This window comes from Oncorhynchus keta, chromosome 24 (assembly GCF_023373465.1).
Source record: "Oncorhynchus keta strain PuntledgeMale-10-30-2019 chromosome 24, Oket_V2, whole genome shotgun sequence".
Lineage (NCBI taxonomy): Eukaryota > Metazoa > Chordata > Actinopteri > Salmoniformes > Salmonidae > Oncorhynchus > Oncorhynchus keta.
This window is the reverse complement of record NC_068444.1, coordinates 25,587,511-25,613,120: the sequence shown is the minus strand read 5'-3', so window position 1 is coordinate 25,613,120 and position 25,610 is coordinate 25,587,511. Positions and strand designations below refer to the sequence as shown.

At 45.2% G+C, this 25,610-nt stretch overlaps 1 protein-coding gene and 1 long non-coding RNA gene across 5 annotated transcripts in view; both read right to left on the bottom strand.

Annotated features, from left to right (window-relative positions):
• Nucleotides 1-41: 41 nt before the first annotated feature.
• The window catches only part of LOC118402880 (neurabin-2-like), a 36,877-nt gene continuing 11,308 nt past the window's right edge, over nucleotides 42-25,610 (bottom strand). Inside the window, exons 3-11 of the mRNA XM_035801237.2 lie at nucleotides 8,680-8,812; nucleotides 8,236-8,356; nucleotides 7,760-7,864; nucleotides 4,789-4,921; nucleotides 3,117-3,269; nucleotides 2,959-3,012; nucleotides 2,297-2,526; nucleotides 1,962-2,055; nucleotides 42-1,706 (exon numbers count right to left, since the gene is read on the bottom strand). Coding sequence (XP_035657130.2) covers nucleotides 1,656-1,706; nucleotides 1,962-2,055; nucleotides 2,297-2,526; nucleotides 2,959-3,012; nucleotides 3,117-3,269; nucleotides 4,789-4,921; nucleotides 7,760-7,864; nucleotides 8,236-8,356; nucleotides 8,680-8,812 — 1,074 coding nt within the window. The 3' untranslated portion in view covers nucleotides 42-1,655. The remainder of the gene's footprint in view (nucleotides 1,707-1,961; nucleotides 2,056-2,296; nucleotides 2,527-2,958; nucleotides 3,013-3,116; nucleotides 3,270-4,788; nucleotides 4,922-7,759; nucleotides 7,865-8,235; nucleotides 8,357-8,679; nucleotides 8,813-25,610) is intronic.
• Nucleotides 8,844-13,050, bottom strand: LOC127911429 (uncharacterized). 4 transcript variants are annotated; one of them, XR_008078470.1, is made up of 5 exons: nucleotides 11,409-13,050; nucleotides 10,987-11,089; nucleotides 10,806-10,908; nucleotides 9,905-10,384; nucleotides 8,844-9,818 (listed from the first exon to the last, which is right to left on the bottom strand). It is a non-coding gene; the product is annotated as an uncharacterized LOC127911429 (long non-coding RNA). The 4 variants fall into 4 exon arrangements; XR_008078469.1 differs by lacking the exons at nucleotides 10,806-10,908; nucleotides 10,987-11,089 and having other exon boundaries at nucleotides 9,905-10,171; nucleotides 10,225-10,491; nucleotides 11,577-13,050; XR_008078467.1 differs by lacking the exons at nucleotides 10,806-10,908; nucleotides 10,987-11,089 and having other exon boundaries at nucleotides 9,905-10,491; nucleotides 11,577-13,050.

Sequence of the window (25,610 nt, the reverse complement as noted above, 5' to 3'; positions counted from 1 at the left end):
ATGAGGGAAATAGAAAATGAATTTAAAAAAGACTGACTTCATTATCACGGTTCACCATTTATTCCACAAAACATAATGCAAAGCATGTGCCCTGTACAAGCCTAAAATCTTATGAAAATACATAACATGCTCGTGAGATATTTCTTCATTTCATAAAATTATCCAACACTGTCTTTGTGAAATCACCCAGGTCTTGCCCCCGAAATTCAACAAATATCCATTCTAGACAGTTTCCATTGCTTATCTTACCAGCTTTAATCCAATACCTCCTCACATATGGCGTTTACCATATAAACAATCAAATATTTCAGTCATTTTAACTATACAAACACACTGGTATGGGAGTTGACATAAATAGGCTTTTTACAGTAAGTTTCCGTCCAAACTGAAGAAGCAGGTGAATACTACCTGGCAGTGATTCCATGTGCTCCAGTCAGGGGAATGGGGAGTGCACAATAGCTGCTGGTGATGTTTCATCACCATCAAAGTCCATGGTTGTGTTCATTAGGGTACACAACAGACAAGTTCTTCCCTGTTTCAGTCCATTTTATTCTGTTTGGTTTCTAATGAACATGCACCAGTTGTGTTTCCCAACACTTTCTATCACCAGTTCTTGTGTCTGCCATTCAGTCAGTGTTGAACACATCTTTGATTACATCCACAATAAAATGTTAAAAAAAAAATCAGATTTCAAATCTTGTCCATATCCCTTTGTAGCACAGCAGATTTGGAAACTTTCTCTTCTGGTCCTTTTTACAATGAGTTATTTTATGTAAGTTCAGTTACTTATTAAGAAATTAGTTGTTACTGAAGGTTTACTATGCTCTTACTGAATCGCATCAGTAGCCATTACTGGGTAGCGGAGTTGACTGGCTAACAATACACATGCTCTACGGTTGTTAACTCAGAGGTAGGCAGCAGTCGACTGAAGTTGAGTGACAAACCCCTGCAAAGGTTGGATTGCTGATCTAATTGTAGAAGGAGATGGATAACCTACGGTATTCTCTTATGTTCCAGTGAAGCACCAACACAATCATTCTACATCTTCTCCAGTGTCAACATTTTACAATTCCACGTCTTCCTCAGTCACATAAGTTATCATATGCACCAACTCTTGACTTCATTAGTGCATACATGTTAAATGTTTTACATGTATTAATAAAATAATATATACAAACCAAACTTTGTTTGATAAACCACACAGTATTACAGCTGTAAAATGACAATCCCAGAAAATAAAACATCACAAAATAAAGAAAAGGAATTTGTTTTTGCAAATTGAAATCAAAAGCCTGGTTTTCTAATTCACTCAAACACTATTTTCTATCAAATGGCCAAATACGGAACAGCAACGGTTAGAGCTCCACAGAAGTTCTTGCCAGTATTTTTTTAAATGTTAAGAAAATGGTTGATTAAACTATCAGACAAACCAGTAGCCGTTGGCAATATTACCAGATGGGAAATATTCACAAAACAAACAACAAAAACAGGATTAAAAGGGTTGTTAGATAAAGAGATTATATGCAGCAATACAAAGCCTGAGGGTACACGTATGCAACCGCAAACCAATACTAAGTTGAGGCAAGAAATACCCTGGGTCCACTGCAAATACACTAACATCCTGGTATTCACTTCATGTTCTTGAAACCAGGCTTTTATAAAGGTTCAGATTTCAGCTCTTCAACCCTGCATTCCAGATCTGCTACCTGCAACCAAAGTAACACAGAAGGTTACAGTTATGTATTATGATAGACTACTAGAAACTTTACCAATGCTCTGCTTCACTAATTGTCTCCCCAATGGCTGCACACAATGAAATATATATAATTTAACAGACACTTATCTAAAGCAACTGACAGTCATGCATGCATACATTTTTTGTATCGGTGGCCCCAGCAGGAATCGAACAGACAAACCTTGGTGTTGGAGCCACACATACAGCCATCAGTCTCCACTATTACCTGTTCATGGAGCTGTCCTGACTCCTCCTTCAGTGATGCCTCGGCCCCGTCCTGTACACAGCGCTGAGTCTCCTTCTTCAGGTACTCAATCTCCCTACAGATGAGACGTCACAGAGAGACACTAATCACACTCAGTGTTTCCCCTATATTAATTTAGCAGCGGTGGCCCAAATTGTTGCCACTGCAAAAATATTTTTCTGCAGAGACGCGCTTTTAAATGGATAGTCAATGGCTCCATGACTGGAAGTCTATGGGAACAGCTAGCATGTCATTGCGCTAACGCTAGTAGCAATGCAACCTCTGTGTGTATGTGTGTGTGTATGGCCCGGCCTTACTTCTGCTGGTACTCCTTGATGAGGCGCTTGGCCTTGCTGTACTTGCGCTCCAGAGCCTGGTACTGGGCCTGCGTCTCCTTCAGGTGCTCGTCCACAGCCTGACACAGACTCTGGGCCTCCATCCAGTAGCCCTCCAGCTTCTCCATGCGCTCCTTGTTCTCCTGCAGGGTCTGCTCCAGCTGGTTCTTGTCCATACGCCAGCGCTGCTTGTCCTGCTCTGCATGGTTCAGCTGGGAGTGTGGAGAAGTACACACACAGATGCGTGTAAGTGTACACACACACACACACACACACACACACACAGGTAAACAAACGGACTGGCCGTAAATGCCATTGAATATTAATTAAGTAGTAAATGTACTGTACAATTAAACATTGGGACATCACATTTAATAACAATCACGATATATCCAAATATTTAAATATATATATATATTCTCTTTTATTTAACCTGGATTTAACTGGGCAAGTCCGTTAAGAACAAATTCTTATTTACAATGACAGCCTGCCAAAAGGCCCCCTGTGGGGACGGGGGCTAGAATTAAAAATAAAAATATAGGACAAAACACACATCACGAAAAAGGGAGACACCACAACACGACATAAAGAGTGACCTAAGACAACAACATAGCACAGCAGCAACATAATACAACTTAACCTACCTTTCTTTTCAGCTGTTGGATCTCTGCCTGTGTTACAGCATGCTTTATTTGAAGCTGAGGAGAGAGTTAAGGAAGTTGTTGCAAAATCTGTCCAAAAGGTAGTGCAGTATATAAGGAACAGGGCGACACCGCCCTTCATCTTTAATGGTTCTTCTCACCTCCCGGTACTTATGCGCCAGCTTCTCAGGGTCCGTCTCCAGGGGAGAGATGTCCTCGTTCTCAGCCAGGTCAAACACCTCGATGGCAGACGGCTCCGTGGGGCTGACCTCCTCCTCGTCATCCTCCTCCTCATCAGTACCATATTCACCATCCTGGGGAAAGAGAGGACCGGTGAGCCCGAAAGTAACTATTCGGTTTGGGGTTTAATTATTCTCCAGCTCTTAATTGACAGGGCCAAAGTGTCTGCATATTTGAATAGGTTTGAATAGGTTCAATATGCTTCCATCAATCCCATTTCACAGTATTTTTTATAAATGCCTGTGCCTGCTGCTACTATAACAGCATCACGGTTATAAAAATGTATTCTTAACTGACTTGCCTAGTTAAATAAAGGTAAAATAAAATAATAAATGGTTGGTTGGTACTGAGACTGGCCACTAGATGGCGTATAACACCATTGAAGAGCATCCCTAGATTGGGGGAGGGAACACAGAACAAACCCTCAACCATTATGCCATCATTCTGCATGTCAAAGTAATAAGATGGAGAACATAAGAATGTCCTGCATCCTCATAGGATTTTGATTGGACAGAGGTTAGAGAAAAAAAAAATCATCCTTTTGGGTTGTAAGTACTCTAAAATCTCTAACCTAACAACCCAGAGATGAATGAAGAGGCCAAAACATCAGAAACTCTGATTCATTTTGAAAAAGAAGTCAGAGGGAGACAGAATTTAATTTATCCTATTTGGCCTATGCTCTCTAAACTGACCTGTTGGTATGCATCACAAATGGCACCCTATTGCCTATTTAGTGCACTACTTTTGACCAGAGCCATAGGAAGAATAGGGTGTCATTTGGGAAGCACACGTGTGTTTATACTGTCTGGAGGCTATACTGGACAGTAACAGCGTAGCTAAGGACTCACGCCCATTCAGCTCACTCGATACAGCCACCGGCTTTGGGTCAATTCTGACAAAGATGTGATTGGCACACATACAGTATCTTAATCCTAAAGGGTAAAATAGAACACACAGAGGGGAAAATGTACCTAAAAATGCGTATTATTATTTTTTTATTTATTAAAATAGTGACCAGGTTTCAGTTTCTCTCTAAACTAGCCGTGTTCAGAGTCGTGTTCTTTAAGGCACAGAGTAGCAAAACATTTCACAACATAAAGAAAACATCTGTATTCTTATTGGACACGTTCTGGTAGGAACTCCCCTGTCTGTCTGTCCATCTGGACTGTACTTCTTGGTTGTCCATGTACTGGCTGTAGACTGGTTGTAGACCAATTGTATACCTAACTTCTGCTCATCTATGTACTGGTTGGTTACAGACTGGTTGTAGACCTACCTATACTGGTTGTAGACCAATTGTATACCTACCTCTTGGTTGTCCATGTACTGGCTGTAGACTGGTTGTAGACCTATTGTATACTGGTTGTAGACCAATTGTATACCTACCTTCTGGTCATCTATGTACTGGTTGGTTAGACTGGTTGTAGACCTACCTATACTGGTTGTAGACCAATTGTATACCTACCTTCTGGTCATCTATGTACTGGTTGGTTAGACTGGTTGTAGACCTACCTATACTGGTTGTAGACCAATTGTATACCTACCTTCTGGTCATCTATGTACTGGTTGGTTACAGACTGGTTGTAGACCTACCTCTTGGTCGTCCATGTACTGGCTGTAGCGTTGTTCCATCATCTCTCTCTGCCAGCGCTCCTGTTCCAGGGTCTGTTGGATCAGCTGGGCCACCTCACTCTGCTCGCCCGGCTTCTCCCGACCAATTAGAAACCTGCATACAATTACAGATTTTGAAAATGGCTTTCTATGTGGACTGCAATAAGAGGAACCTCTATGATATGGTCCCTTAGCAAGAGGTTAAATAATCTGAATTATATAACCTCTCAACCTTGACCCAATATGCTCAGAGAGAGACGTGTTTTTCAGTGTAATACTCTCCTCAGCTATGTAAGAGGAATCGGAGTAGTGAAGTTCAGAATGAGTACCCATAGTCAGTTAGTTATCAAGACCACCACAACAGCCTTAGAATCCCCCCCGTAAACTATCAGGTAATTAAATGCTAAACACAGTTCCCATCCTCATTCACCCATCCATTCCCATGGCTGACATTTTGATGAATAGGCCCAACTGACCGCCTGCCTGCCTCAACCCTTCCTTCCCCGTCCACTGATCTATAATGCATGAGCTCTCTCTAAAGTCACACAACACAATTACACACACACACACACACACACACACACACACACACACACACACACACACACACACACACACACACACACACACACACACACACACACACACACACACACACACACACACACACACACACACACACACACACACACAATTACCTCCATAGCTCTACTGATCACTAGTTCCAGAATGATGAATGAATGAGCCTGTATACGACGACAAAGCAGTGCTGGGGATTGAGGAATAGGCAGGCGACTCTGGTGCCCCATTCAGTCAGCCACAAATAGACCCCTCTGGCATTTCAGAATGATAATTGTGTTGATGCCTGCTGTGAGCATGATGGGGATGTTTTTATGCTCTTCCATGGTTCAAACGTGAGTTTCAGCTTTGTCTGTGGTTCTGTATCTCGAAGGGAAGTTTTCGCTCTTCATCATGGCCCCATTTGACCTCTGATGACTGACTACTCTGCATGCCCTGGTCTACACAGTATGTATGTGGGAGGATGTGGTCATTTAGACAGTCTTCTCTAGAGTCTAAAGCCACTGCAAAACTAAGAAGAAGATGTGTACAGAAAACCTTAAGAGTCTCGCATCACGCAGTACTACAAATAAAATAGAGTAGGGATTAGACTTGATGAAGTCATTTAAACTGTCTGTATTCAAGTGTTTGAGAGAGACGTCCATCAAGGCAACTCTATTTCCTCTCAGTAGCTAATTGTTCTCAAAGCAGTAGTAAACTCAGCAAAAAAATTAAAATGTCCTCTCACTGTCAACTGCGTTTATTTTCAGCAAACTTAACATGTGTAAATATTTGTATGACCATAACAAGAGTCAACAACTGAGACATAAACTGAACAAGTTCCACAGACATGTGACTAACAGAAATGGAATAATGTGTCCCTGAACAAAGGGGAGGGGTCAAAATCAAAAGTCAGTATCTGGTGTGGCCACCAGCTGCATTAAGTATTGCAGTGCATCTCCTCCTCGTGGACTGCACCAGATTTGCCAGTTCTTGCTGTGAGATGTTACCCCACACTTCCACCAAGGCACCTGAAAGTTTCCAGATATTTCTGGGGGGGAATGGCCCAAGCCCTCACCCTCTGATCCAACAGGTCCCAGACGTGCTCAATGGGATTGAGATCCGGGCTCTTTGCTGGCCATGGCAGAACACTGACATTCCTGTCTTGCAGGAAGTCACGCACAGAACGAGCAGTATGGCTGGTTGCATTGTCATGCTGGAGGGTCATGTCAGGATGAGCCTGCAGGAAGGGAACCACATGAGGGAGGAGGATGTCTTCCCTGTAACGCACAGCGTTGAGATTGCCTGCAATGACAACAAGCTCAGTCCGATGATGCTGTGACACACTGCCCCAGACCATGACGGACCCTCCACCTCAAGGCCTTGGTGTAACACTCATTCCTTCGCCGATAAACGCGAATCCGACCATTACCCCTGGTGAGACAAAACCGCAACTCGTCAGTGCAGGCACTTTTTGCCAGTCCTTTCTGGTCCAGTGATGGTGGGTTTGTGCCCGTAGGCAAAGTTGTTGCTGGTGATGTAAGGCAGGTCCTCACCAGACAACATGCCTACAAGCCTTCAGTCCAGCCTCTCAGCCTGTTGTGGACAGTCTGAGCACTGATGAAGGGATTGTGCGTTTCTGGTGTAACTCGGGCAGTTGTTGTTGCCATCCTGTACCTGTCCCGCAGGTGTGATGTTCGGATGTACCGTGCAGGTGATGTTACGTTTGGTCTGCCACTGCGAGGACAATCGGCTGTCCGTCCTGTCTCCCTGTAGCGCGGTCTTAGGCGTCTCACAGTATGGACGTTGCAATTTATGGCCTGCAGTCCTCATGCCTCCTTGCAGCATGCAAGCATAAGGCACGTTCACGCAGATGAGCAGGGACCCTGGGCATCTTTCTTTTGGTGTTTTTCAGAGTCAGTAGAAAGGCGTCTTTATAGTGTCCTAAGTTTTCATAACTGTGACCTTAATTGCCTACTGTCTGTAAGCTGTTAGTGTCTTAACGACCGTTCCACAGGTGGATCATTCATTGTTTATGGTTCATTGAACAAGCATGGAAAACAATGATCTGTGAAGTTATTTTAATTTTTACAAATTATCTTTGAAAGACAGGGTCCTGAAAGACAGGGTCCTGAAAGACAGGGTCCTGAAAGACAGGGTCCTGAAAGACAGGGTCCTGAAAGACAGGGTCCTGAAAGAGTTTAGTTGGTGAGGAAGAAACCTGCTAAAAATGAAAAAAAAAGTGTTAACTAGAAGCCTCTGTAACATCAGAGTGTTGCATCAAAGTGTGCATCTCAAATAGCACCTTTATTCCTTATATTGTGCACTATTTTTCACCAGAGCCCTATAGACCTTAGTCAAAAGTAGCGCACTATTGCCAAAAACATATCCTCACTTGACAGTGCCTGTGGTGTTCCTGAGGACGGAGGCAGCGAAGGTCTGAGTGACCCCCACCAGACTGGTCCCATCCACCTCCACTATCAGGTCATTCACCTGGATCCTGGGTGGAGAAACACAAAGCAGTACAACATTCTCAGCACCGCAGTCTTATAATATGCTTACTTTTTCATTCAGGTTTGTCTCGGAGATAGAAATCTGTTTTGCTAGCGAGACCTGCTACCGCAAGGAACCGTAATGCGACCGAATTGACTCCCTTTATTATTCCAAACCTATTTGTGGAAAAGCAATAACATATCAAAATCCGCAAGGTAGACAGAGATGTGAATTCTACTACTAGAGATACAAGTTTGGCTCATCTCACATGCTTGATTGCTTCTTAGATGTATTAAATCATGCAGAACCTGTTCAGGTAAGTCTGCCAGGAGTGTAGCTGGAAAAGCCGTAGATGAAGGCCACCATTTTGTAACGTACCTGCCATCCCGATGCGCTGCTCCTCCATCGGTGACCGTCTTGACAAAGATGCCCAGTTTCTCCAGGCCCATGTCTGCCCCCGCCCCCATCCCAATGATACTGATACCCAGCCCATCCCCATCTGAGGACAGTGAGACAACAATAAAATCATCGTAATCCATGATGAAAATGAAATGCTCTTTTGTTTCATAATAGCTTTTAAAAATCAGAATATCCCTCTTGGGAGAAGGGATAACTGGAAGGCAGATGGAGGGATGATAGATGCATGCTGATTGAGTGAGGGGATTGATCTCTGATTGTCTCAAGAGAATGGCGATTACAACTCCTCTTTACAGTTCTGTGAAGGGGACTTTTCTTAAGTGGGCAATCTGGAATGTTCTTTGTTGTTTTTCGAATCACAGATTTGCCACATTAAGGTTATGGGGTAACTGAGCTGAGATGTACCTTTCTCCAGCTCGACGGGGAACAGATCGAGCCTCTCCACCCTCTTCTCCAGCTCGTACTCTGCAGACGCAGCCATAGGGTCCACGTCCTCATTCCGACGATCATAGTCCTCGTTGGGGTAGGTGGCAAACACCTGACAGATGAAGAGAACACAAAGTAGCTTATTACAAAACTGTTTAAACATACTTTTTACCTAGGTGGGACTTGTGTAAAGCACTTTGTGACAACTGCTGATGTAAACAGGGCTTTATAAAATATATTTTTGTTGTTGTTGATAGATTTACTGATTGAGCAGTAGTTGCAGGTTTATCATTGAGTATGAGGATGCTTCTATCCATGTTAGAAGAGGGCCTTAGTTCCATTATGTTCTGATAGGTTGGATGGAGGTGGGACACAGTGAAAAGGGTGACCACATAATGTTTAGTGCAACGTCATTCACCTAATAAAAATGGACACAAACCATTTATCACCACCAAATTTGCCTCAGTTAAAGCTTGTTTCAACTACCAAAATGCTATTATATTCAGGTAACAGACTTCAAATCAACCCCGGTATAAAACCCAGGCACCTCTCATAAAATAGATAGTGACCCATTTCAGAGCAGAGCTTCCACTTTAGCCCAGCTCCAACAGCATTATTGCATCCCAAATGGTACCATATTCCCTACATGGTGCACTACTTTTGACCAGAGCCCTATGGGTAGTGCACTATATAGGGAGCTATTTGGGAATTAGCCCATGACAGTATACATAAGCACCTTCAGCATTCTAATGCAGTCCTGGCCACTGCAGCTGCCACACACACACACACACACACACACACACACACACACACACACACTCTCTCTTTCTCGGCCACTCTTCTCTCTGGTCTTCCAGGGAGGCTCAGGTCACATGTGCACCTCACATAACCACTCTCCTACTAAAGCTACACAGGACCTGCTCGGTGCTTTACCCTCTTCTCTTTCCATCGCACTGTTCACCCTGCCATTCGTATCCCTCATTCCTCTCCTCTTTTTCTCTCCATCCCCAATAACCTATTCTCTTCTCTCCTCATTCCTCTCTTTTTCTCTCCATCCTCAATAACCTATTCTCTTCTCTCCTCATTCCTCTCCTCTTTTTCTCTCCATCCCCAATAACCTATTCTCTTCTCTCCTCATTCCTCTCTTTTTTCTCTCCCCATAACCTTTCATTCCTCTCCTCTTTTTCTCTCCATCCCCAATAACCTATTCTCTCACTCTCCTCATTCCTCTCCTCTTTTTCTCTCCATCCCCAATAACCTATTCTCTCACTCTCCTCATTCCTCTCCTCTTTTTCTCTCCATCCCCAATAACCTATTCTCTTCTCTCCTCATTCCTCTCCTCTTTTTCTCTCCATCCCCAATAACCTATTCTCTTCTCTCCTCATTCCTCTCCTCTTTTTCTCTCCATCCTCAATAACCTATTCTCTTCTCTCCTCATTCCTCTCCTCTTTTTCTCTCCATCCTCAATAACCTATTCTCTTCTCTCCTCATTCCTCTCCTCTTTTTCTCTCCATCCCCAATAACCTATTCTCTCACTCTCCTCATTCCTCTCCTCTTTTTCTCTCCATCCTCAATAACCTATTCTCTTCTCTCCTCATTCCTCTCCTCTTTTTCTCTCCATCCCCAATAACCTGTTCTCTTCTCTCCTCATTCCTCTCCTCTTTTTCTCTCCATCCTCAATAACCTATTCTCTTCTCTCCTCATTCCTCTCCTCTTTTTCTCTCCATCCCCAATAACCTATTCTCTCACTCTCCTCATTCCTCTCCTCTTTTTCTCTCCATCCTCAATAACCTATTCTCTTCTCTCCTCATTCCTCTCTCTTTTTCCATCCCCAATAACCTATTCTCTCACTCTCTCCTCATTCCTCTCCTTTTTTCTCTCCATCCCCAATAACCTATTCTCTTCTCTCCTCATTCCTCTCCATTCTTTTTTTCTCTCCATCCCCAATAACCTATTCTCTTCATTCCTCCTCATTCCCTATCTCTCTTTTTCTCTCCATCCCCAATAACCTATTCTCTTCTCTCCTCATTCCTCTCTTTTTTCTCTCCATCCCCAATAACCTATTCTCTTCTCTCCTCATTCCTCTCCTCTCCATCCCCAATAACCTGTTCTCTTCTCTCCTCATTCCTCTCTTTTTCTCTCCATCCCCAATAACCTATTCTCTTCTCTCCTCATTCCTCTCCTCTTTTTCTCTCCATCCCCAATAACCTGTTCTCTTCTCTCCTCATTCCTCTCCTCCATCCCCAATAACCTCTCCTCTTTTTTTTTCTCTCCATCCTCAATAACCTATTCTCTTCTCTCCTCATTCCTCTCTTTTTCTCTCCATCCCCAATAACCTATTCTCTTCTCTCCTCATTCCTCTCCTCTTTTTCTCTCCATCCCCAATAACCTCTCCTCTTTTCTCTCTCTCATCCTCCCTATTCTCTTCTTTCCTCTCTCTCTCCATCCCCAATAACCTATTCTCTTCTCTTCTCATTCCTCTCCTCTTTTTCTCATTCTCTCTCTCTCTTTCTCTCTTTTTCTCCATCCCCAATAACCTGTTCTCTTCTCTCTCTCATTTCCTCTCCTCTTTTTCTCTCCATCCCCAATAACCTGTTCTCTTCTCTCCTCATTCCTCTCCTCTTTTCTCTCCATCCCCAATAACCTATTCTCTTCTCCTCCTCATTCCTCTCTTCCTTCCTCTCTTTCCTCTCTCCATCCCCAATAACCTGTTCTCTTCTCTCCTCATTCCTCTCCTCTTTTTCTCTCCATCCCCAATAACCTATTCTCTTCTCTCCTCATTCCTCTCATTCCTCTCCTCTTTTTCTCTCCATCCCCAATAACCTGTTCTCTTCTCTCCTCATTCCTCTCCTCTTTTTCTCTCCATCCCCAATAACCTATTCTCTTCTCTCCTCATTCCTCTCCTCTTTTTCTCTCCATCCCCAATAACCTATTCTCTCACTCTCCTCATTCCTCTCCTCTTTTTCTCTCCATCCCCAATAACCTATTCTCTTCTCTCCTCATTCCTCTCCTCTTTTTCTCTCCATCCCCAATAACCTATTCTCTTCTCTCCTCATTCCCTCTGGCTTTTATTTTTTTATATCTCCCTCTTTTGCTTCTTCTCCAAACTCCCCAATATAACCTCTCATCTTTTAATCGTTTCCCTCCAATGAATAACCCTCCTCCTCTCTGTTACAACGGTCTTCATGTTTGCTACCTTTCCTCATCTGTTTGTGCCCGTCTCACAGTAGTCAGTACACACACACACACACACACACACACACACACACACCTCTTTGCTTGTACAGTGTCATCTAAATCACATGGTCGCTGTCTCCGTAGCAACCACAGTGAAGTGCTTGTCAGATTTGACATTGCTCTTATGATTCAACCAACCTCCCCCTGAGAGAACTAAATGGACTATTATCTGTTTTCATACATCATTGAATAGAATGAAGGTTGAGGTGAGGCACATTTCTTTGGCTGGGCTAAACTGTATCTAGGTCTGTGCAGTTGGATCAAAGGTTTTCAAATAGAACACCCGGAAGAGGCCGTTGTACCGTACATATACTGTTGACGACGCAGCCTATGACCACGTAAATGCCAGCTCAGAGCTATACATTTAGGAACACACACACACACACACACACACACACACACACACACACACACACACACACACACACACACACACACACACACACACACACACACACACGTTAATGGCTACCTAAACCAGTAAACCTTTGACTGGTGTAGACCAACGGCGTGGGTTTGGCATATGGTCTAAATAGGTTGTGTGATTTAGGTTACCTATTGTATCTCGGCGGATTAGGATCATTTGGATTATAAGCAGACAGAAAATATGTTTAGCCTTCGTGTGAATGGATGTAGCCTGGCACTAGCACAGGGGTATTCAAATCTTACCCTACGGAGGTCTGGACTACTGCTGGTATTCTGTTCTACCTGGTAATTAAGTAGACCCCACCTGGTGTCCCAGGTCCCTGATTAGAGGGGAAGAATGACAGGAAGCAGTGGAACTGGCATGGAGGTCCAGATTTGAGTTTGAGGGCATTCGCACATCAACAGTTAAAACAACTGAAAGTGGTCCCCCAAAGCTCTCTAACTGTGTGCATCCGAAATAACACCCTATTCCCTATATGGAGCACAACGTTTGACCAAAGCCCTATTCTTGTCTATTTATTGTATCTGTGCTTGTTTGTTCTGTGTCTGAAGCACCACCATCGTGCTAATAGAATTGCACTTTCGATTTGTCCACTTTTCTGAATTTAATTGAAAAGTAGTTCACTACATAGGGAGTAGAGTGTAATTTGGGATTTAGCCAGTCTCAAATGGCAGTTCGCTCCTCGAGTTTAATGGCCACAGCTGGTGGCCCTTCCTGACCCCAAGGCCTGGTGACCAGAGACCAACTACAGTTCAGACAGTATAGAGTATTAACATGTGTCAAAGGAAACAAGTCTCCTACATCCAGATGTGTCTGTACTCTGTACCACCTGCCTGTGTTGGGCTGCATCATCTGCCTGCAGATTCAGCTCTGCACACTGACTGACAAGGCAAAGACACACTGACATGGCGCACACACACACTGACATGGCGCACACACACACTGACATGGCGCACACACACACACACACTGACATGGCGCACACACACACACACACACTGACATGGCGCACACACACACACACACTGACATGGCGCACACACACACAGAAAGCTAACACTTTCTCCTTCCAAAGTCAAGAGATTTACTTCTTCCTTATATGGGAGTATCCCACTAAAGGCCAGACAGACACTGATCATCTTACATGATGCTCTCATATCCTCTCTCCCTCCCTTCTGTACTGTATGCACGCACACACACAGTCGCTGAACACTGGCTGAGCTGGGCGGGGTAGATAAGGTGGCATTGTGGCAGTCAATGTGCGACATGAGCCTGCCTTTCCCCCTTTCAGGAGACAAACATTGGGATTAAGGTGGGGGGCAGGGCAGGGGGAGGCTGAGGCAGGGCAGGGGGAGGCTGGGGCAGGGGCAGGGCAGGGGGAGGCTGGGGCAGGATACATGCTGCTGCTGCTCCAGTTGTGACAGATAATAGGTCACAGTGGATAACAGATGGCCAGGAACACCCCTCCCTCCAACCCTCTCTGCCACCAATCGCCCTACAAAAGCTGTGTGCAGCCAGTAGCTAAACTAAGCTAACGCCTTCTGTTTGTGTCAGAACAGGGAATCCAAACAGGGAAACCGCTTGGAATGTATCACATATTAAAAAGCCCCAGCAACACACAAATGACTAGGTTGGTACTATGTGAGGTATAGAGGCATGCCCTCATGCTGGTATATATTTTTTCAACAATTACCACAATGGCTCCTTGGCTGCACCCTAAATGGCACCCTAGTCCCTATGGCCCTGGTCAAATGTAGTGAAGGGGAAACAAAGCTTCCTGAAGCATTGAGCATTTCCTGCCAATTGTGTCGAAACTAGGTTAATAACTTGAGGATTTGATCAACACAGTGTACATTGCCTACATTCAACATACCTGGTCTTCCAGGTCAGTTAAATCCAAAACACGAAGTGCCTGCGGCACTCCAGGCCCAGGGTTGCCTACCCCTGAACTAGAGAATTGGATGCCACTTGGTACACAGCCCTTGGCTGGGAGGGATGTGGTTGGATAACATTGTGGTCAAGTGGTTACATCCTCCTGGTACCGGGTTTCCCAAACTCTGTCCACAGGACCCCTAAAGGGTGCACGTTTTCCTTTTTTGGGAAACACGGTCCTAGTAGAAAGCAGTTTACCCTGTTCCTCCTCTTGTTGTTGCTTTCCCCAAAAACAAATCCAAATCTGGCTTAAACCCAATAGGCTGTGTGGATGTGGTGTTGACGGGTGAGTTTAGCTGGTTTCTCACAACAGAAATAGCATGTTCCTCTCCACAAGTTCAGCTGCTAACCTATTAACATTAACACTGGGGAGTTTCACACTTTTTTTTATAACACTCTTAGTCGCTCTTCCTATTACATTTTCTTTTTTACAAGATGTTAGTTTTCACTGTATACTATTTGCTCTCCATGCATGGTAGAATCTCAATGGCATTTTCTTGATTCCTTTGCATCCTCTGTCCTGGCCTCCTCAAAACCCATTGGATGCAAAGGTCAGAGATCCCTCCCCTCTGACAATCTCACCCAATGGGTTTTGAGAAGGAGACGAGGAGAGTGGACGTGAGGAATCAAGGCAACGCAATTGAGATTCTCCCCATGTCCCATTGAAATGGCACTTTAGTCAGAGCTTTCTTCAACTACCAAAGTAGAATTATGGGATGGAAAGTGATGAGATTGGTTGTCTTATGTGTCCTATTAACATCTTCATTCATAGTTCAGAACAGGCAGTCTATCTGCTACTTGCAGTCTCAGAGCATTTCATTTCAATGTACCGGATATCTGTTGCAATTAACCCACTAGATGTGTTATAAATTGGTTTCTGAGAGCTGGCTTGTGGCTTAATCACACCGCAGCAGCAACAAGCTCAGTACAGACTTAACGTCCCTCCGAGAACCACTCAGGTGGGCCTACCTCGAACAAACACTCAATCTCCCACTAACTGTCCTGAAGACAATCAAACCTTAATCAAACTGCAGAAACAATCTTAGCACGTATAACAGACTTAACGTCTCTCCGAGAATTAACAAACATCTAATCCCACTAAATCTCCTGATGACAACAGAACGTTAATTAAACTGCATAAACAAGCTAAATATAAAGGAAGGGATAGCTCCAACAAACAATCAGTCAGTTCCAATGCGCTCGCCACCCGTTCCCCCTAATTCGTCAATGTTTGCAGATCTGAATGGTCTGGAAAGGTATAAGCTTCTGCATATACAGTACCAGTGAAAAGCTTAGACACACCTACTGATATGGTTTGAATCGCAACTGAAATGGCCAAATAACTTCTTACTTAAGCACATTAATCTGCTTTGCAACTGGTGTTGAGCCTGAACTGGCATACAGTTTGGGGAAGATGGTGTTTTCCCGCTAATTGATCGCTAATTGATTGCATTTTGGAACGTTTGCACTTCTAGCCTTATGCCGTGTGTGGATTATTGAGCTTATAATGTGAAGAAATAGCCTAATAATTGATCAACATTTCAACCTAAACATTTCGATCGGTTGCATGAGCATCATTGCTTTTGAAAGTTTTTTTGACGTGAGTAGTTGAATTAATTTGGGATCTATCGCATCCCACAACTGTCCCAGACTATGTTTGGAATATTTATTTCTCATAGGCTAGTGCTTTTGCTGTTCATTGGGCCTACTCATCTTGTTGGCTGACGTAAAGGTGGACAGTCCTAACATCTTCAATATGGACCTCGGAATTCGATAAGAAGGACGTTGGATGTTGGTCAGGTGGGACGCTACCGTCCCATGTACCCTAGTTAACCGCTCAACACAGAAGAGCTGCATGTGCGCACTCCCTCAGATTTCATTTGGAGAAAACATCCTTCCTATTTTATGTTCAATTGTATTCTTCATACTATAAATAATATAAAATAATGCCACGGAATTCTAAGCAAATCTAGTCTGCTCAATGAACTAGTGTAGCCCACAGCCATATGGCATAGCCAGATGAGGACCTAACATAAGGACAACTCAGAGGACAACTATTCTGTTCTTCTGGAAAAATTACATTTTCTTTATATCATGTTTCTTTAGACTTGTCTAAAATAAATACAGCGATTTATTGTGATGTGATGGTGTAGGCTATGTGTGGAAGCCAGGAGCTGCTAAATGTTAACGGTCAATTTCCTTGAGACCGGCAGTTATTTGCTTGACAATCACCTGCTGACAAAATGCCATGACCTCCACAGCCCTAGCTTCACATACAGAAACGACACACAGAGGCTGTATGCTGCAGGACTGTACTGTGGTGTGCATTGAGTTGGGTGGTGCAGCCCATAGACTGTATAATACGGTCCAGCCCATAGACTGTGTAATACGGTCCAGCCCATAGACTGTGTAATACGGTCCAGCCCATAGACTGTGTAATACGGTCCAGCCCATAGACTGTGTAATACGGTCCAGCCCATAGACTGTGTAATACGGTCCAGCCCATAGACTGTATAATACGGTCCAGCCCATAGACTGTATAATACGGTCCAGCCCATAGACTGTATAATACGGTCCAGCCCATAGACTGTATAATACGGTCCAGCCCATAGACTGTGTAATACGGTGCAGCCCATAGACTGTGTAATACGGTCCAGCCCATAGACTGTATAATACAGTCCAGCCCATAGACTGTATAATACGGTCCAGCCCATAGACTGTATAATACGGTCCAGCCCATAGACTGTATAATACGGTCCAGCCCATAGACTATATAATACGGTCCAGCCCATAGACTGTGTACTACGGTCCAGCCCATAGACTGTATAATACGGTCCAGCCCATAGACTGTATAATACGGTCCAGCCCATAGACTGTATAATACGGTCCAGCCCATAGACTGTATAATACGGTCCAGCCCATAGACTGTATAATACGGTCCAGCCCATAGACTGTATAATACGGTCCAGCCCATAGACTGTATAATACGGCCCAGCCCATAGACTGTATAATACGGCCCAGCCCATAGACTGTATAATACGGTCCAGCCCATAGACTGTATAATACGGTCCAGCCCATAGACTGTGTAATACGGTCCAGCCCATAGACTGTATAATACGGTGCAGGTCCAGCCCATAGACTGTATAATATGGTGCAGGTCCAGCCCATAGACTGTATAATATGGTGCAGGTCCAGCCCATAGACTGTATAACACGGTCCAGCCCATAGACTGTGTAATACGGTCCAGCCCATAGACTGTATAATACGGTCCAGCCCATAGACTGTGTAATACGGTCCAGCCCATAGACTGTGTAATACGGTCCAGCCCATAGACTGTATAATACGGTCCAGCCCATAGACTGTATAATACGGTCCAGCCCATAGACTGTATAATACGGTCCAGCCCATAGACTGTGTAATACGGTCCAGCCCATAGACTGTGTAATACGGTCCAGCCCATAGACTGTGTAATACGGTCCAGCCCATAGACTGTGTAATACGGTCCAGCCCATAGACTGTGTAATACGGTCCAGCCCATAGACTGTGTAATACGGTCCAGCTCATAGACTGTATAATACGGTCCAGCCCATAGACTGTATAATACGGTCCAGCCCATAGACTGTGTAATACGGTCCAGCCCATAGACTGTGTAATACGGTCCAGCCCATAGACTGTGTAATACGGTGCAGCCCGTAGACTGTGTAATACGGTGCAGCCCGTAGACTGTATAATACGGTCCAGCCCATAGACTGTATAATACGGTCCAGCCCATAGACTGTATTATACGGTCCAGCCCATAGACTGTATAATACGGTCCAGCCCATAGACTGTATAATACGGTCCAGCCCATAGACTGTATAATACGGTCCAGCCCATAGACTGTATAATACGGTGCAGCCCATAGACTGTATAATACGGTCCAGCCCATAGACTGTATAATACGGTGCAGCCCATAGACTGTATAATACGGTGCAGCCCATAGACTGTATAATACGGTGCAGCCCATAGACTGTATAATACGGTGCAGCCCATAGACTGTATAATACGGTCCAGCCCATAGACTGTATAATACGGTGCAGCCCATAGACTGTATAATACGGTGCAGCCCATAGACTGTATAATACGGTGCAGCCCATAGACTGTATAATACGGTCCAGTCCATAGACTGTGTAATACGGTCCAGCCCATAGACTGTATAATACAGTCCAGCCCATAGACTGTGTAATACGGTCCAGCCCATAGACTGTATAATACGGTGCAGCCCATAGACTGTATAATACGGTCCAGCCCATAGACTGTATAATACGGTGCAGGTCCAGCTCATAGACTGTATAATACGGTCCAGCCCATAGACTGTATAATACGGTGCAGCCCATAGACTGTATAATACGGTGCAGGTCCAGCTCATAGACTGTATAATACGGTCCAGCCCATAGACTGTATAATACGGTGCAGGTCCAGCTCATAGACTGTATAATACGGTCCAGCCCATAGACTGTATAATACAGTGCAGCCCATAGACTGTATAATACGGTCCAGCCCATAGACTGTGTAATACGGTCCAGCCCATAGACTGTATAATACGGTGCAGCCCATAGACTGTATAATACGGTGCAGCCCATAGACTGTATAATACGGTCCAGCCCATAGACTGTATAATACGGTGCAGCCCATAGACTGTATAATACGGTCCAGCCCATAGACTGTATAATACAGTCCAGCCCATAGACTGTGTAATACGGTCCAGCCCATAGACTGTATAATACGGTGCAGCCCGTAGACTGTATAATACGGTCCAGCCCGTAGACTGTATAATACGGTCCAGCCCATAGACTGTATTATACGGTCCAGCCCATAGACTGTATAATACGGTCCAGCCCATAGACTGTATAATACGGTCCAGCCCATAGACTGTATAATACGGTCCAGCCCATAGACTGTATAATACGGTCCAGCCCATAGACTGTATAATACGGTCCAGCCCATAGACTGTATAATACGGTGCAGCCCATAGACTGTATAATACGGTGCAGCCCATAGACTGTATAATACGGTGCAGCCCATAGACTGTATAATACGGTGCAGCCCATAGACTGTATAATACGGTCCAGCCCATAGACTGTATAATACGGTGCAGCCCATAGACTGTATAATACGGTGCAGCCCATAGACTGTATAATACGGTGCAGCCCATAGACTGTATAATACGGTGCAGCCCATAGACTGTATAATACGGTGCAGCCCATAGACTGTATAATACGGTCCAGCCCATAGACTGTGTAATACGGTCCAGCCCATATACTGTGTAATACGGTCCAGCCCATAGACTGTATAATACGGTGCAGCCCATAGACTGTATAATACGGTCCAGCCCATAGACTGTATAATACGGTGCAGGTCCAGCTCATAGACTGTATAATACGGTCCAGCCCATAGACTGTATAATACGGTGCAGCCCATAGACTGTATAATACGGTGCAGGTCCAGCTCATAGACTGTATAATACGGTCCAGCCCATAGACTGTATAATACAGTGCAGCCCATAGACTGTATAATACGGTCCAGCCCATAGACTGTGTAATACGGTCCAGCCCATAGACTGTATAATACAGTCCAGCCCATAGACTGTGTAATACGGTCCAGCCCATAGACTGTATAATACGGTGCAGCCCATAGACTGTATAATACGGTGCAGCCCATAGACTGTATAATACGGTCCAGCCCATAGACTGTATAATACGGTGCAGCCCATAGACTGTATAATATGGTGCAGGTCCAGCTCATAGACTGTATAATACGGTCCAGCCCATAGACTGTATAATACGGTGCAGCCCATAGACTGTATAATACAGTGCAGCCCATAGACTGTATAATATGGTGCAGCCCATAGACTGTATAATACGGTGCAGCCCATAGACTGTATAATACGGTGCAGCCCATAGACTGTATAATACGGTGCAGCCCATAGACTGTGTAATACGGTCCAGCCCATAGACTGTGTAATACGGTCCAGCCCATAGACTGTATAATACAGTGCAGCCCATAGACTGTATAATACAGTGCAGCCCATAGACTGTGTAATACGGTCCAGCCCATAGACTGTATAATACGGTGCAGCCCATAGACTGTATAATACGGTCCAGCCCATAGACTGTATAATACAGTGCAGCCCATAGACTGTGTAATACGGTGCAGCCCATAGACTGTATAATACGGTGCAGCCCATAGACTGTATAATACGGTGCAGCCCATAGACTGTATAATACAGTGCAGCCCATAGACTGTATAATACAGTGCAGCCCATAGACTGTATAATACGGTGCAGCCCATAGACTGTGTAATACGGTCCAGCCCATAGACTGTGTAATACGGTCCAGCCCATAGACTGTGTAATACGGTCCAGCCCATAGACTGTATAATACAGTGCAGCCCATAGACTGTGTAATACGGTCCAGCCCATAGACTGTATAATACGGTGCAGCCCATAGACTGTATAATACGGTCCAGCCCATAGACTGTATAATACAGTGCAGCCCATAGACTGTGTAATACGGTGCAGCCCATAGACTGTATAATACGGTCCAGCCCATAGACTGTATAATACGGCCCAGCCCATAGACTGTATAATACGGCCCAGCCCATAGACTGTATAATACGGCCCAGCCCATAGACTGTGTAATACGGTCCAGCCCATAGACTGTATAATACGGTCCAGCCCATAGACTGTATAATACGGTGCAGCCCATAGACTGTATAATACGGTGCAGCCCATAGACTGTATAATACGGCCCAGCCCATAGACTGTATAATACGGTCCAGCCCATAGACTGTATAATACGGTCCAGCCCATAGACTGTGTAATACGGTGCAGCCCATAGACTGTGTAATACGGTCCAGCCCATAGACTGTGTAATACAGTGCAGCCCATAGACTGTATAATACGGTGCAGCCCATAGACTGTGTAATACGGTCCAGCCCATAGACTGTATAATACAGTGCAGCCCATAGACTGTGTAATACGGTCCAGCCCATAGACTGTATAATACGGTGCAGCCCATAGACTGTATAATACGGTCCAGCCCATAGACTGTATAATACAGTGCAGCCCATAGACTGTATAATACAGTGCAGCCCATAGACTGTGTAATACGGTGCAGCCCATAGACTGTATAATACGGTCCAGCCCATAGACTGTATAATACGGCCCAGCCCATAGACTGTATAATACGGTCCAGCCCATAGACTGTATAATACGGTCCAGCCCATAGACTGTGTAATACGGTCCAACCCATAGACTGTGTAATACGGTGCAGCCCATAGACTGTGTAATACGGTGCAGCCCATAGACTGTATAATACGGTCCAGCCCATAGACTGTATAATACGGTCCAGCCCATAGACTGTATAATACGGTCCAGCCCATAGACTGTGTAATACGGTCCAGCCCATAGACTGTGTAATACGGTCCAGCCCATAGACTATAATACGGTGCAGGTCCAGCCCATAGACTGTATAATACGGTGCAGGTCCAGCCCATAGACTGTATAATACGGTGCAGGTCCAGCCCATAGACTGTATAATACGGTGCAGGTCCAGCCCATAGACTGTATAATACGGTGCAGGTCCAGCCCATAGACTGTATAATACGGTGCAGGTCCAGCCCATAGACTGTATAATATGGTGCAGGTCCAGCCCATAGACTGTATAATATGGTGCAGGTCCAGCCCATAGACTGTATAATATGGTGCAGGTCCAGCCCATAGACTGTATAATATGGTGCAGGTCCAGCCCATAGACTGTATAATACGGTGCAGGTCCAGCCCATAGACTGTATAATACGGTGCAGGTCCAGCCCATAGACTGTATAATACGGTGCAGGTCCAGCCCATAGACTGTATAATATGGTGCAGGTCCAGCCCATAGACTGTATAACACGGTCCAGCCCATAGACTGTGTAATACGGTCCAGCCCATAGACTGTATAATACGGTCCAGCCCATAGACTGTATAATACGGTGCAGCCCATAGACTGTATAATACGGTCCAGCCCATAGACTGTATAATACGGTCCAGCCCATAGACTGTATAATACGGTGCAGCCCATAGACTGTATAATACGGTGCAGCCCATAGAATGTGTAATACGGTCCAGCCCATAGAATGTGTAATACGGTCCAGCCCATAGACTGTGTAATACGGTCCAGCCCATAGACTGTGTAATACGGTCCAGCCCATAGACTGTGTAATACGGTCCAGCCCATAGACTGTGTAATACGGTCCAGCCCATAGACTGTGTAATACGGTCCAGCCCATAGACTGTGTAATACGGTGCAGCCCATAGACTGTGTAATACGGTGCAGCCCATAGACTGTGTAATACGGTGCAGCCCATAGACTGTGTAATACGGTGCAGCCCATAGACTGTGTAATACGGTCCAGCCCATAGACTGTGTAATACGGTCCAGCCCATAGACTGTATAATACGGTGCAGCCCATAGACTGTATAATACGGTGCAGCCCATAGACTGTATAATAAGGTGCAGCCCATAGACTGTGTAATACGGTCCAGCCCATAGACTGTGTAATACGGTCCAGCCCATAGACTGTGTAATACGGTCCAGCCCATAGACTGTGTAATACGGTCCAGCCCATAGACTGTGTAATACGGTCCAGCCCATAGACTGTATAATACAGTGCAGCCCATAGACTGTATAATACGGCCCAGCCCATAGACTGTATAATACGGGGCAGCCCATAGACTGTGTAATACGGTCCAGCCCATAGACTGTGTAATACAGTGCAGCCCATAGACTGTATAATACGGTGCAGCCCATAGACTGTGTAATACGGTCCAGCCCATAGACTGTATAATACAGTGCAGCCCATAGACTGTGTAATACGGTCCAGCCCATAGACTGTATAATACGGTGCAGCCCATAGACTGTATAATACGGTCCAGCCCATAGACTGTATAATACAGTGCAGCCCATAGACTGTGTAATACAGTGCAGCCCATAGACTGTGTAATACGGTGCAGCCCATAGACTGTGTAATACGGTGCAGCCCATAGACTGTGTAATACGGTGCAGCCCATAGACTGTGTAATACGGTGCAGCCCATAGACTGTGTAATACGGTCCAGCCCATAGACTGTGTAATACGGTCCAGCCCATAGACTGTGTAATACGGTCCAGCCCATAGACTGTATAATACGGTCCAGCCCATAGACTGTATAATACGGTGCAGCCCATAGACTGTATAATACGGTCCAGCCCATAGACTGTATAATACGGTGCAGCCCATAGACTGTATAATACGGTGCAGCCCATAGAATGTGTAATACGGTCCAGCCCATAGACTGTGTAATACGGTCCAGCCCATAGACTGTGTAATACGGTCCAGCCCATAGACTGTGTAATACGGTCCAGCCCATAGACTGTGTAATACGGTGCAGCCCATAGACTGTGTAATACGGTGCAGCCCATAGACTGTGTAATACGGTGCAGCCCATAGACTGTGTAATACGGTCCAGCCCATAGACTGTGTAATACGGTCCAGCCCATAGACTGTATAATACGGTGCAGCCCATAGACTGTATAATACGGTGCAGCCCATAGACTGTATAATAAGGTGCAGCCCATAGACTGTATAATACGGTCCAGCCCATAGACTGTATAATACGGTGCAGCCCATAGACTGTGTAAAACGGTCCAGCCCATAGACTGTGTAATACGGTCCAGCCCATAGACTGTGTACTACGGTCCAGCCCATAGACTGTGTACTACGGTCCAGCCCATAGACTGTGTACTACGGTCCAGCCCATAGACTGTGTACTACGGTCCAGCCCATAGACTGTATAATACGGTGCAGCCCATAGACTGTATAATACGGTCCAGCCCATAGACTGTATAATACAGTGCAGCCCATAGACTGTGTAATACGGCCCAGCCCATAGACTGTATAATACGGCCCAGCCCATAGACTGTATAATACGGTCCAGCCCATAGACTGTATAATACGGCCCAGCCCATAGACTGTATAATACGGCCCAGCCCATAGACTGTATAATACGGCCCAGCCCATAGACTGTATAATACGGTCCAGCCCATAGACTGTATAATACGGTCCAGCCCATAGACTGTGTAATACGGTCCAGCCCATAGACTGTATAATACGGTGCAGGTCCAGCCCATAGACTGTATAATATGGTGCAGGTCCAGCCCATAGACTGTATAATACGGCCCAGCCCATAGACTGTATAATACGGCCCAGCCCATAGACTGTATAATACGGTCCAGCCCATAGACTGTATAATACGGTCCAGCCCATAGACTGTGTAATACGGTCCAGCCCATAGACTGTATAATACGGTGCAGGTCCAGCCCATAGACTGTATAATACGGTGCAGGTCCAGCCCATAGACTGTATAATATGGTGCAGGTCCAGCCCATAGACTGTATAATATGGTGCAGGTCCAGCCCATAGACTGTATAACACGGTCCAGCCCATAGACTGTGTAATACGGTCCAGCCCATAGACTGTATAATACGGTCCAGCCCATAGACTGTGTAATACGGTCCAGCCCATAGACTGTATAATACGGTCCAGCCCATAGACTGTATAATACGGTCCAGCCCATAGACTGTATAATACGGTCCAGCCCATAGACTGTGTAATACGGTCCAGCCCATAGACTGTGTAATACGGTCCAGCCCATAGACTGTGTAATACGGTCCAGCCCATAGACTGTGTAATACGGTCCAGCCCATAGACTGTGTAATACGGTCCAGCCCATAGACTGTGTAATACGGTCCAGCCCATAGACTGTATAATACGGTCCAGCCCATAGACTGTATAATACGGTCCAGCCCATAGACTGTATAATACGGTCCAGCCCATAGACTGTGTAATACGGTCCAGCCCATAGACTGTGTAATACGGTGCAGCCCGTAGACTGTGTAATACGGTGCAGCCCGTAGACTGTATAATACGGTCCAGCCCGTAGACTGTATAATACGGTCCAGCCCGTAGACTGTATTATACGGTCCAGCCCATAGACTGTATAATACGGTCCAGCCCATAGACTGTATAATACGGTCCAGCCCATAGACTGTATAATACGGTCCAGCCCATAGACTGTATAATACGGTGCAGCCCATAGACTGTATAATACGGTCCAGCCCATAGACTGTATAATACGGTGCAGCCCATAGACTGTATAATACGGTGCAGCCCATAGACTGTATAATACGGTGCAGCCCATAGACTGTATAATACGGTGCAGCCCATAGACTGTATAATACGGTCCAGCCCATAGAC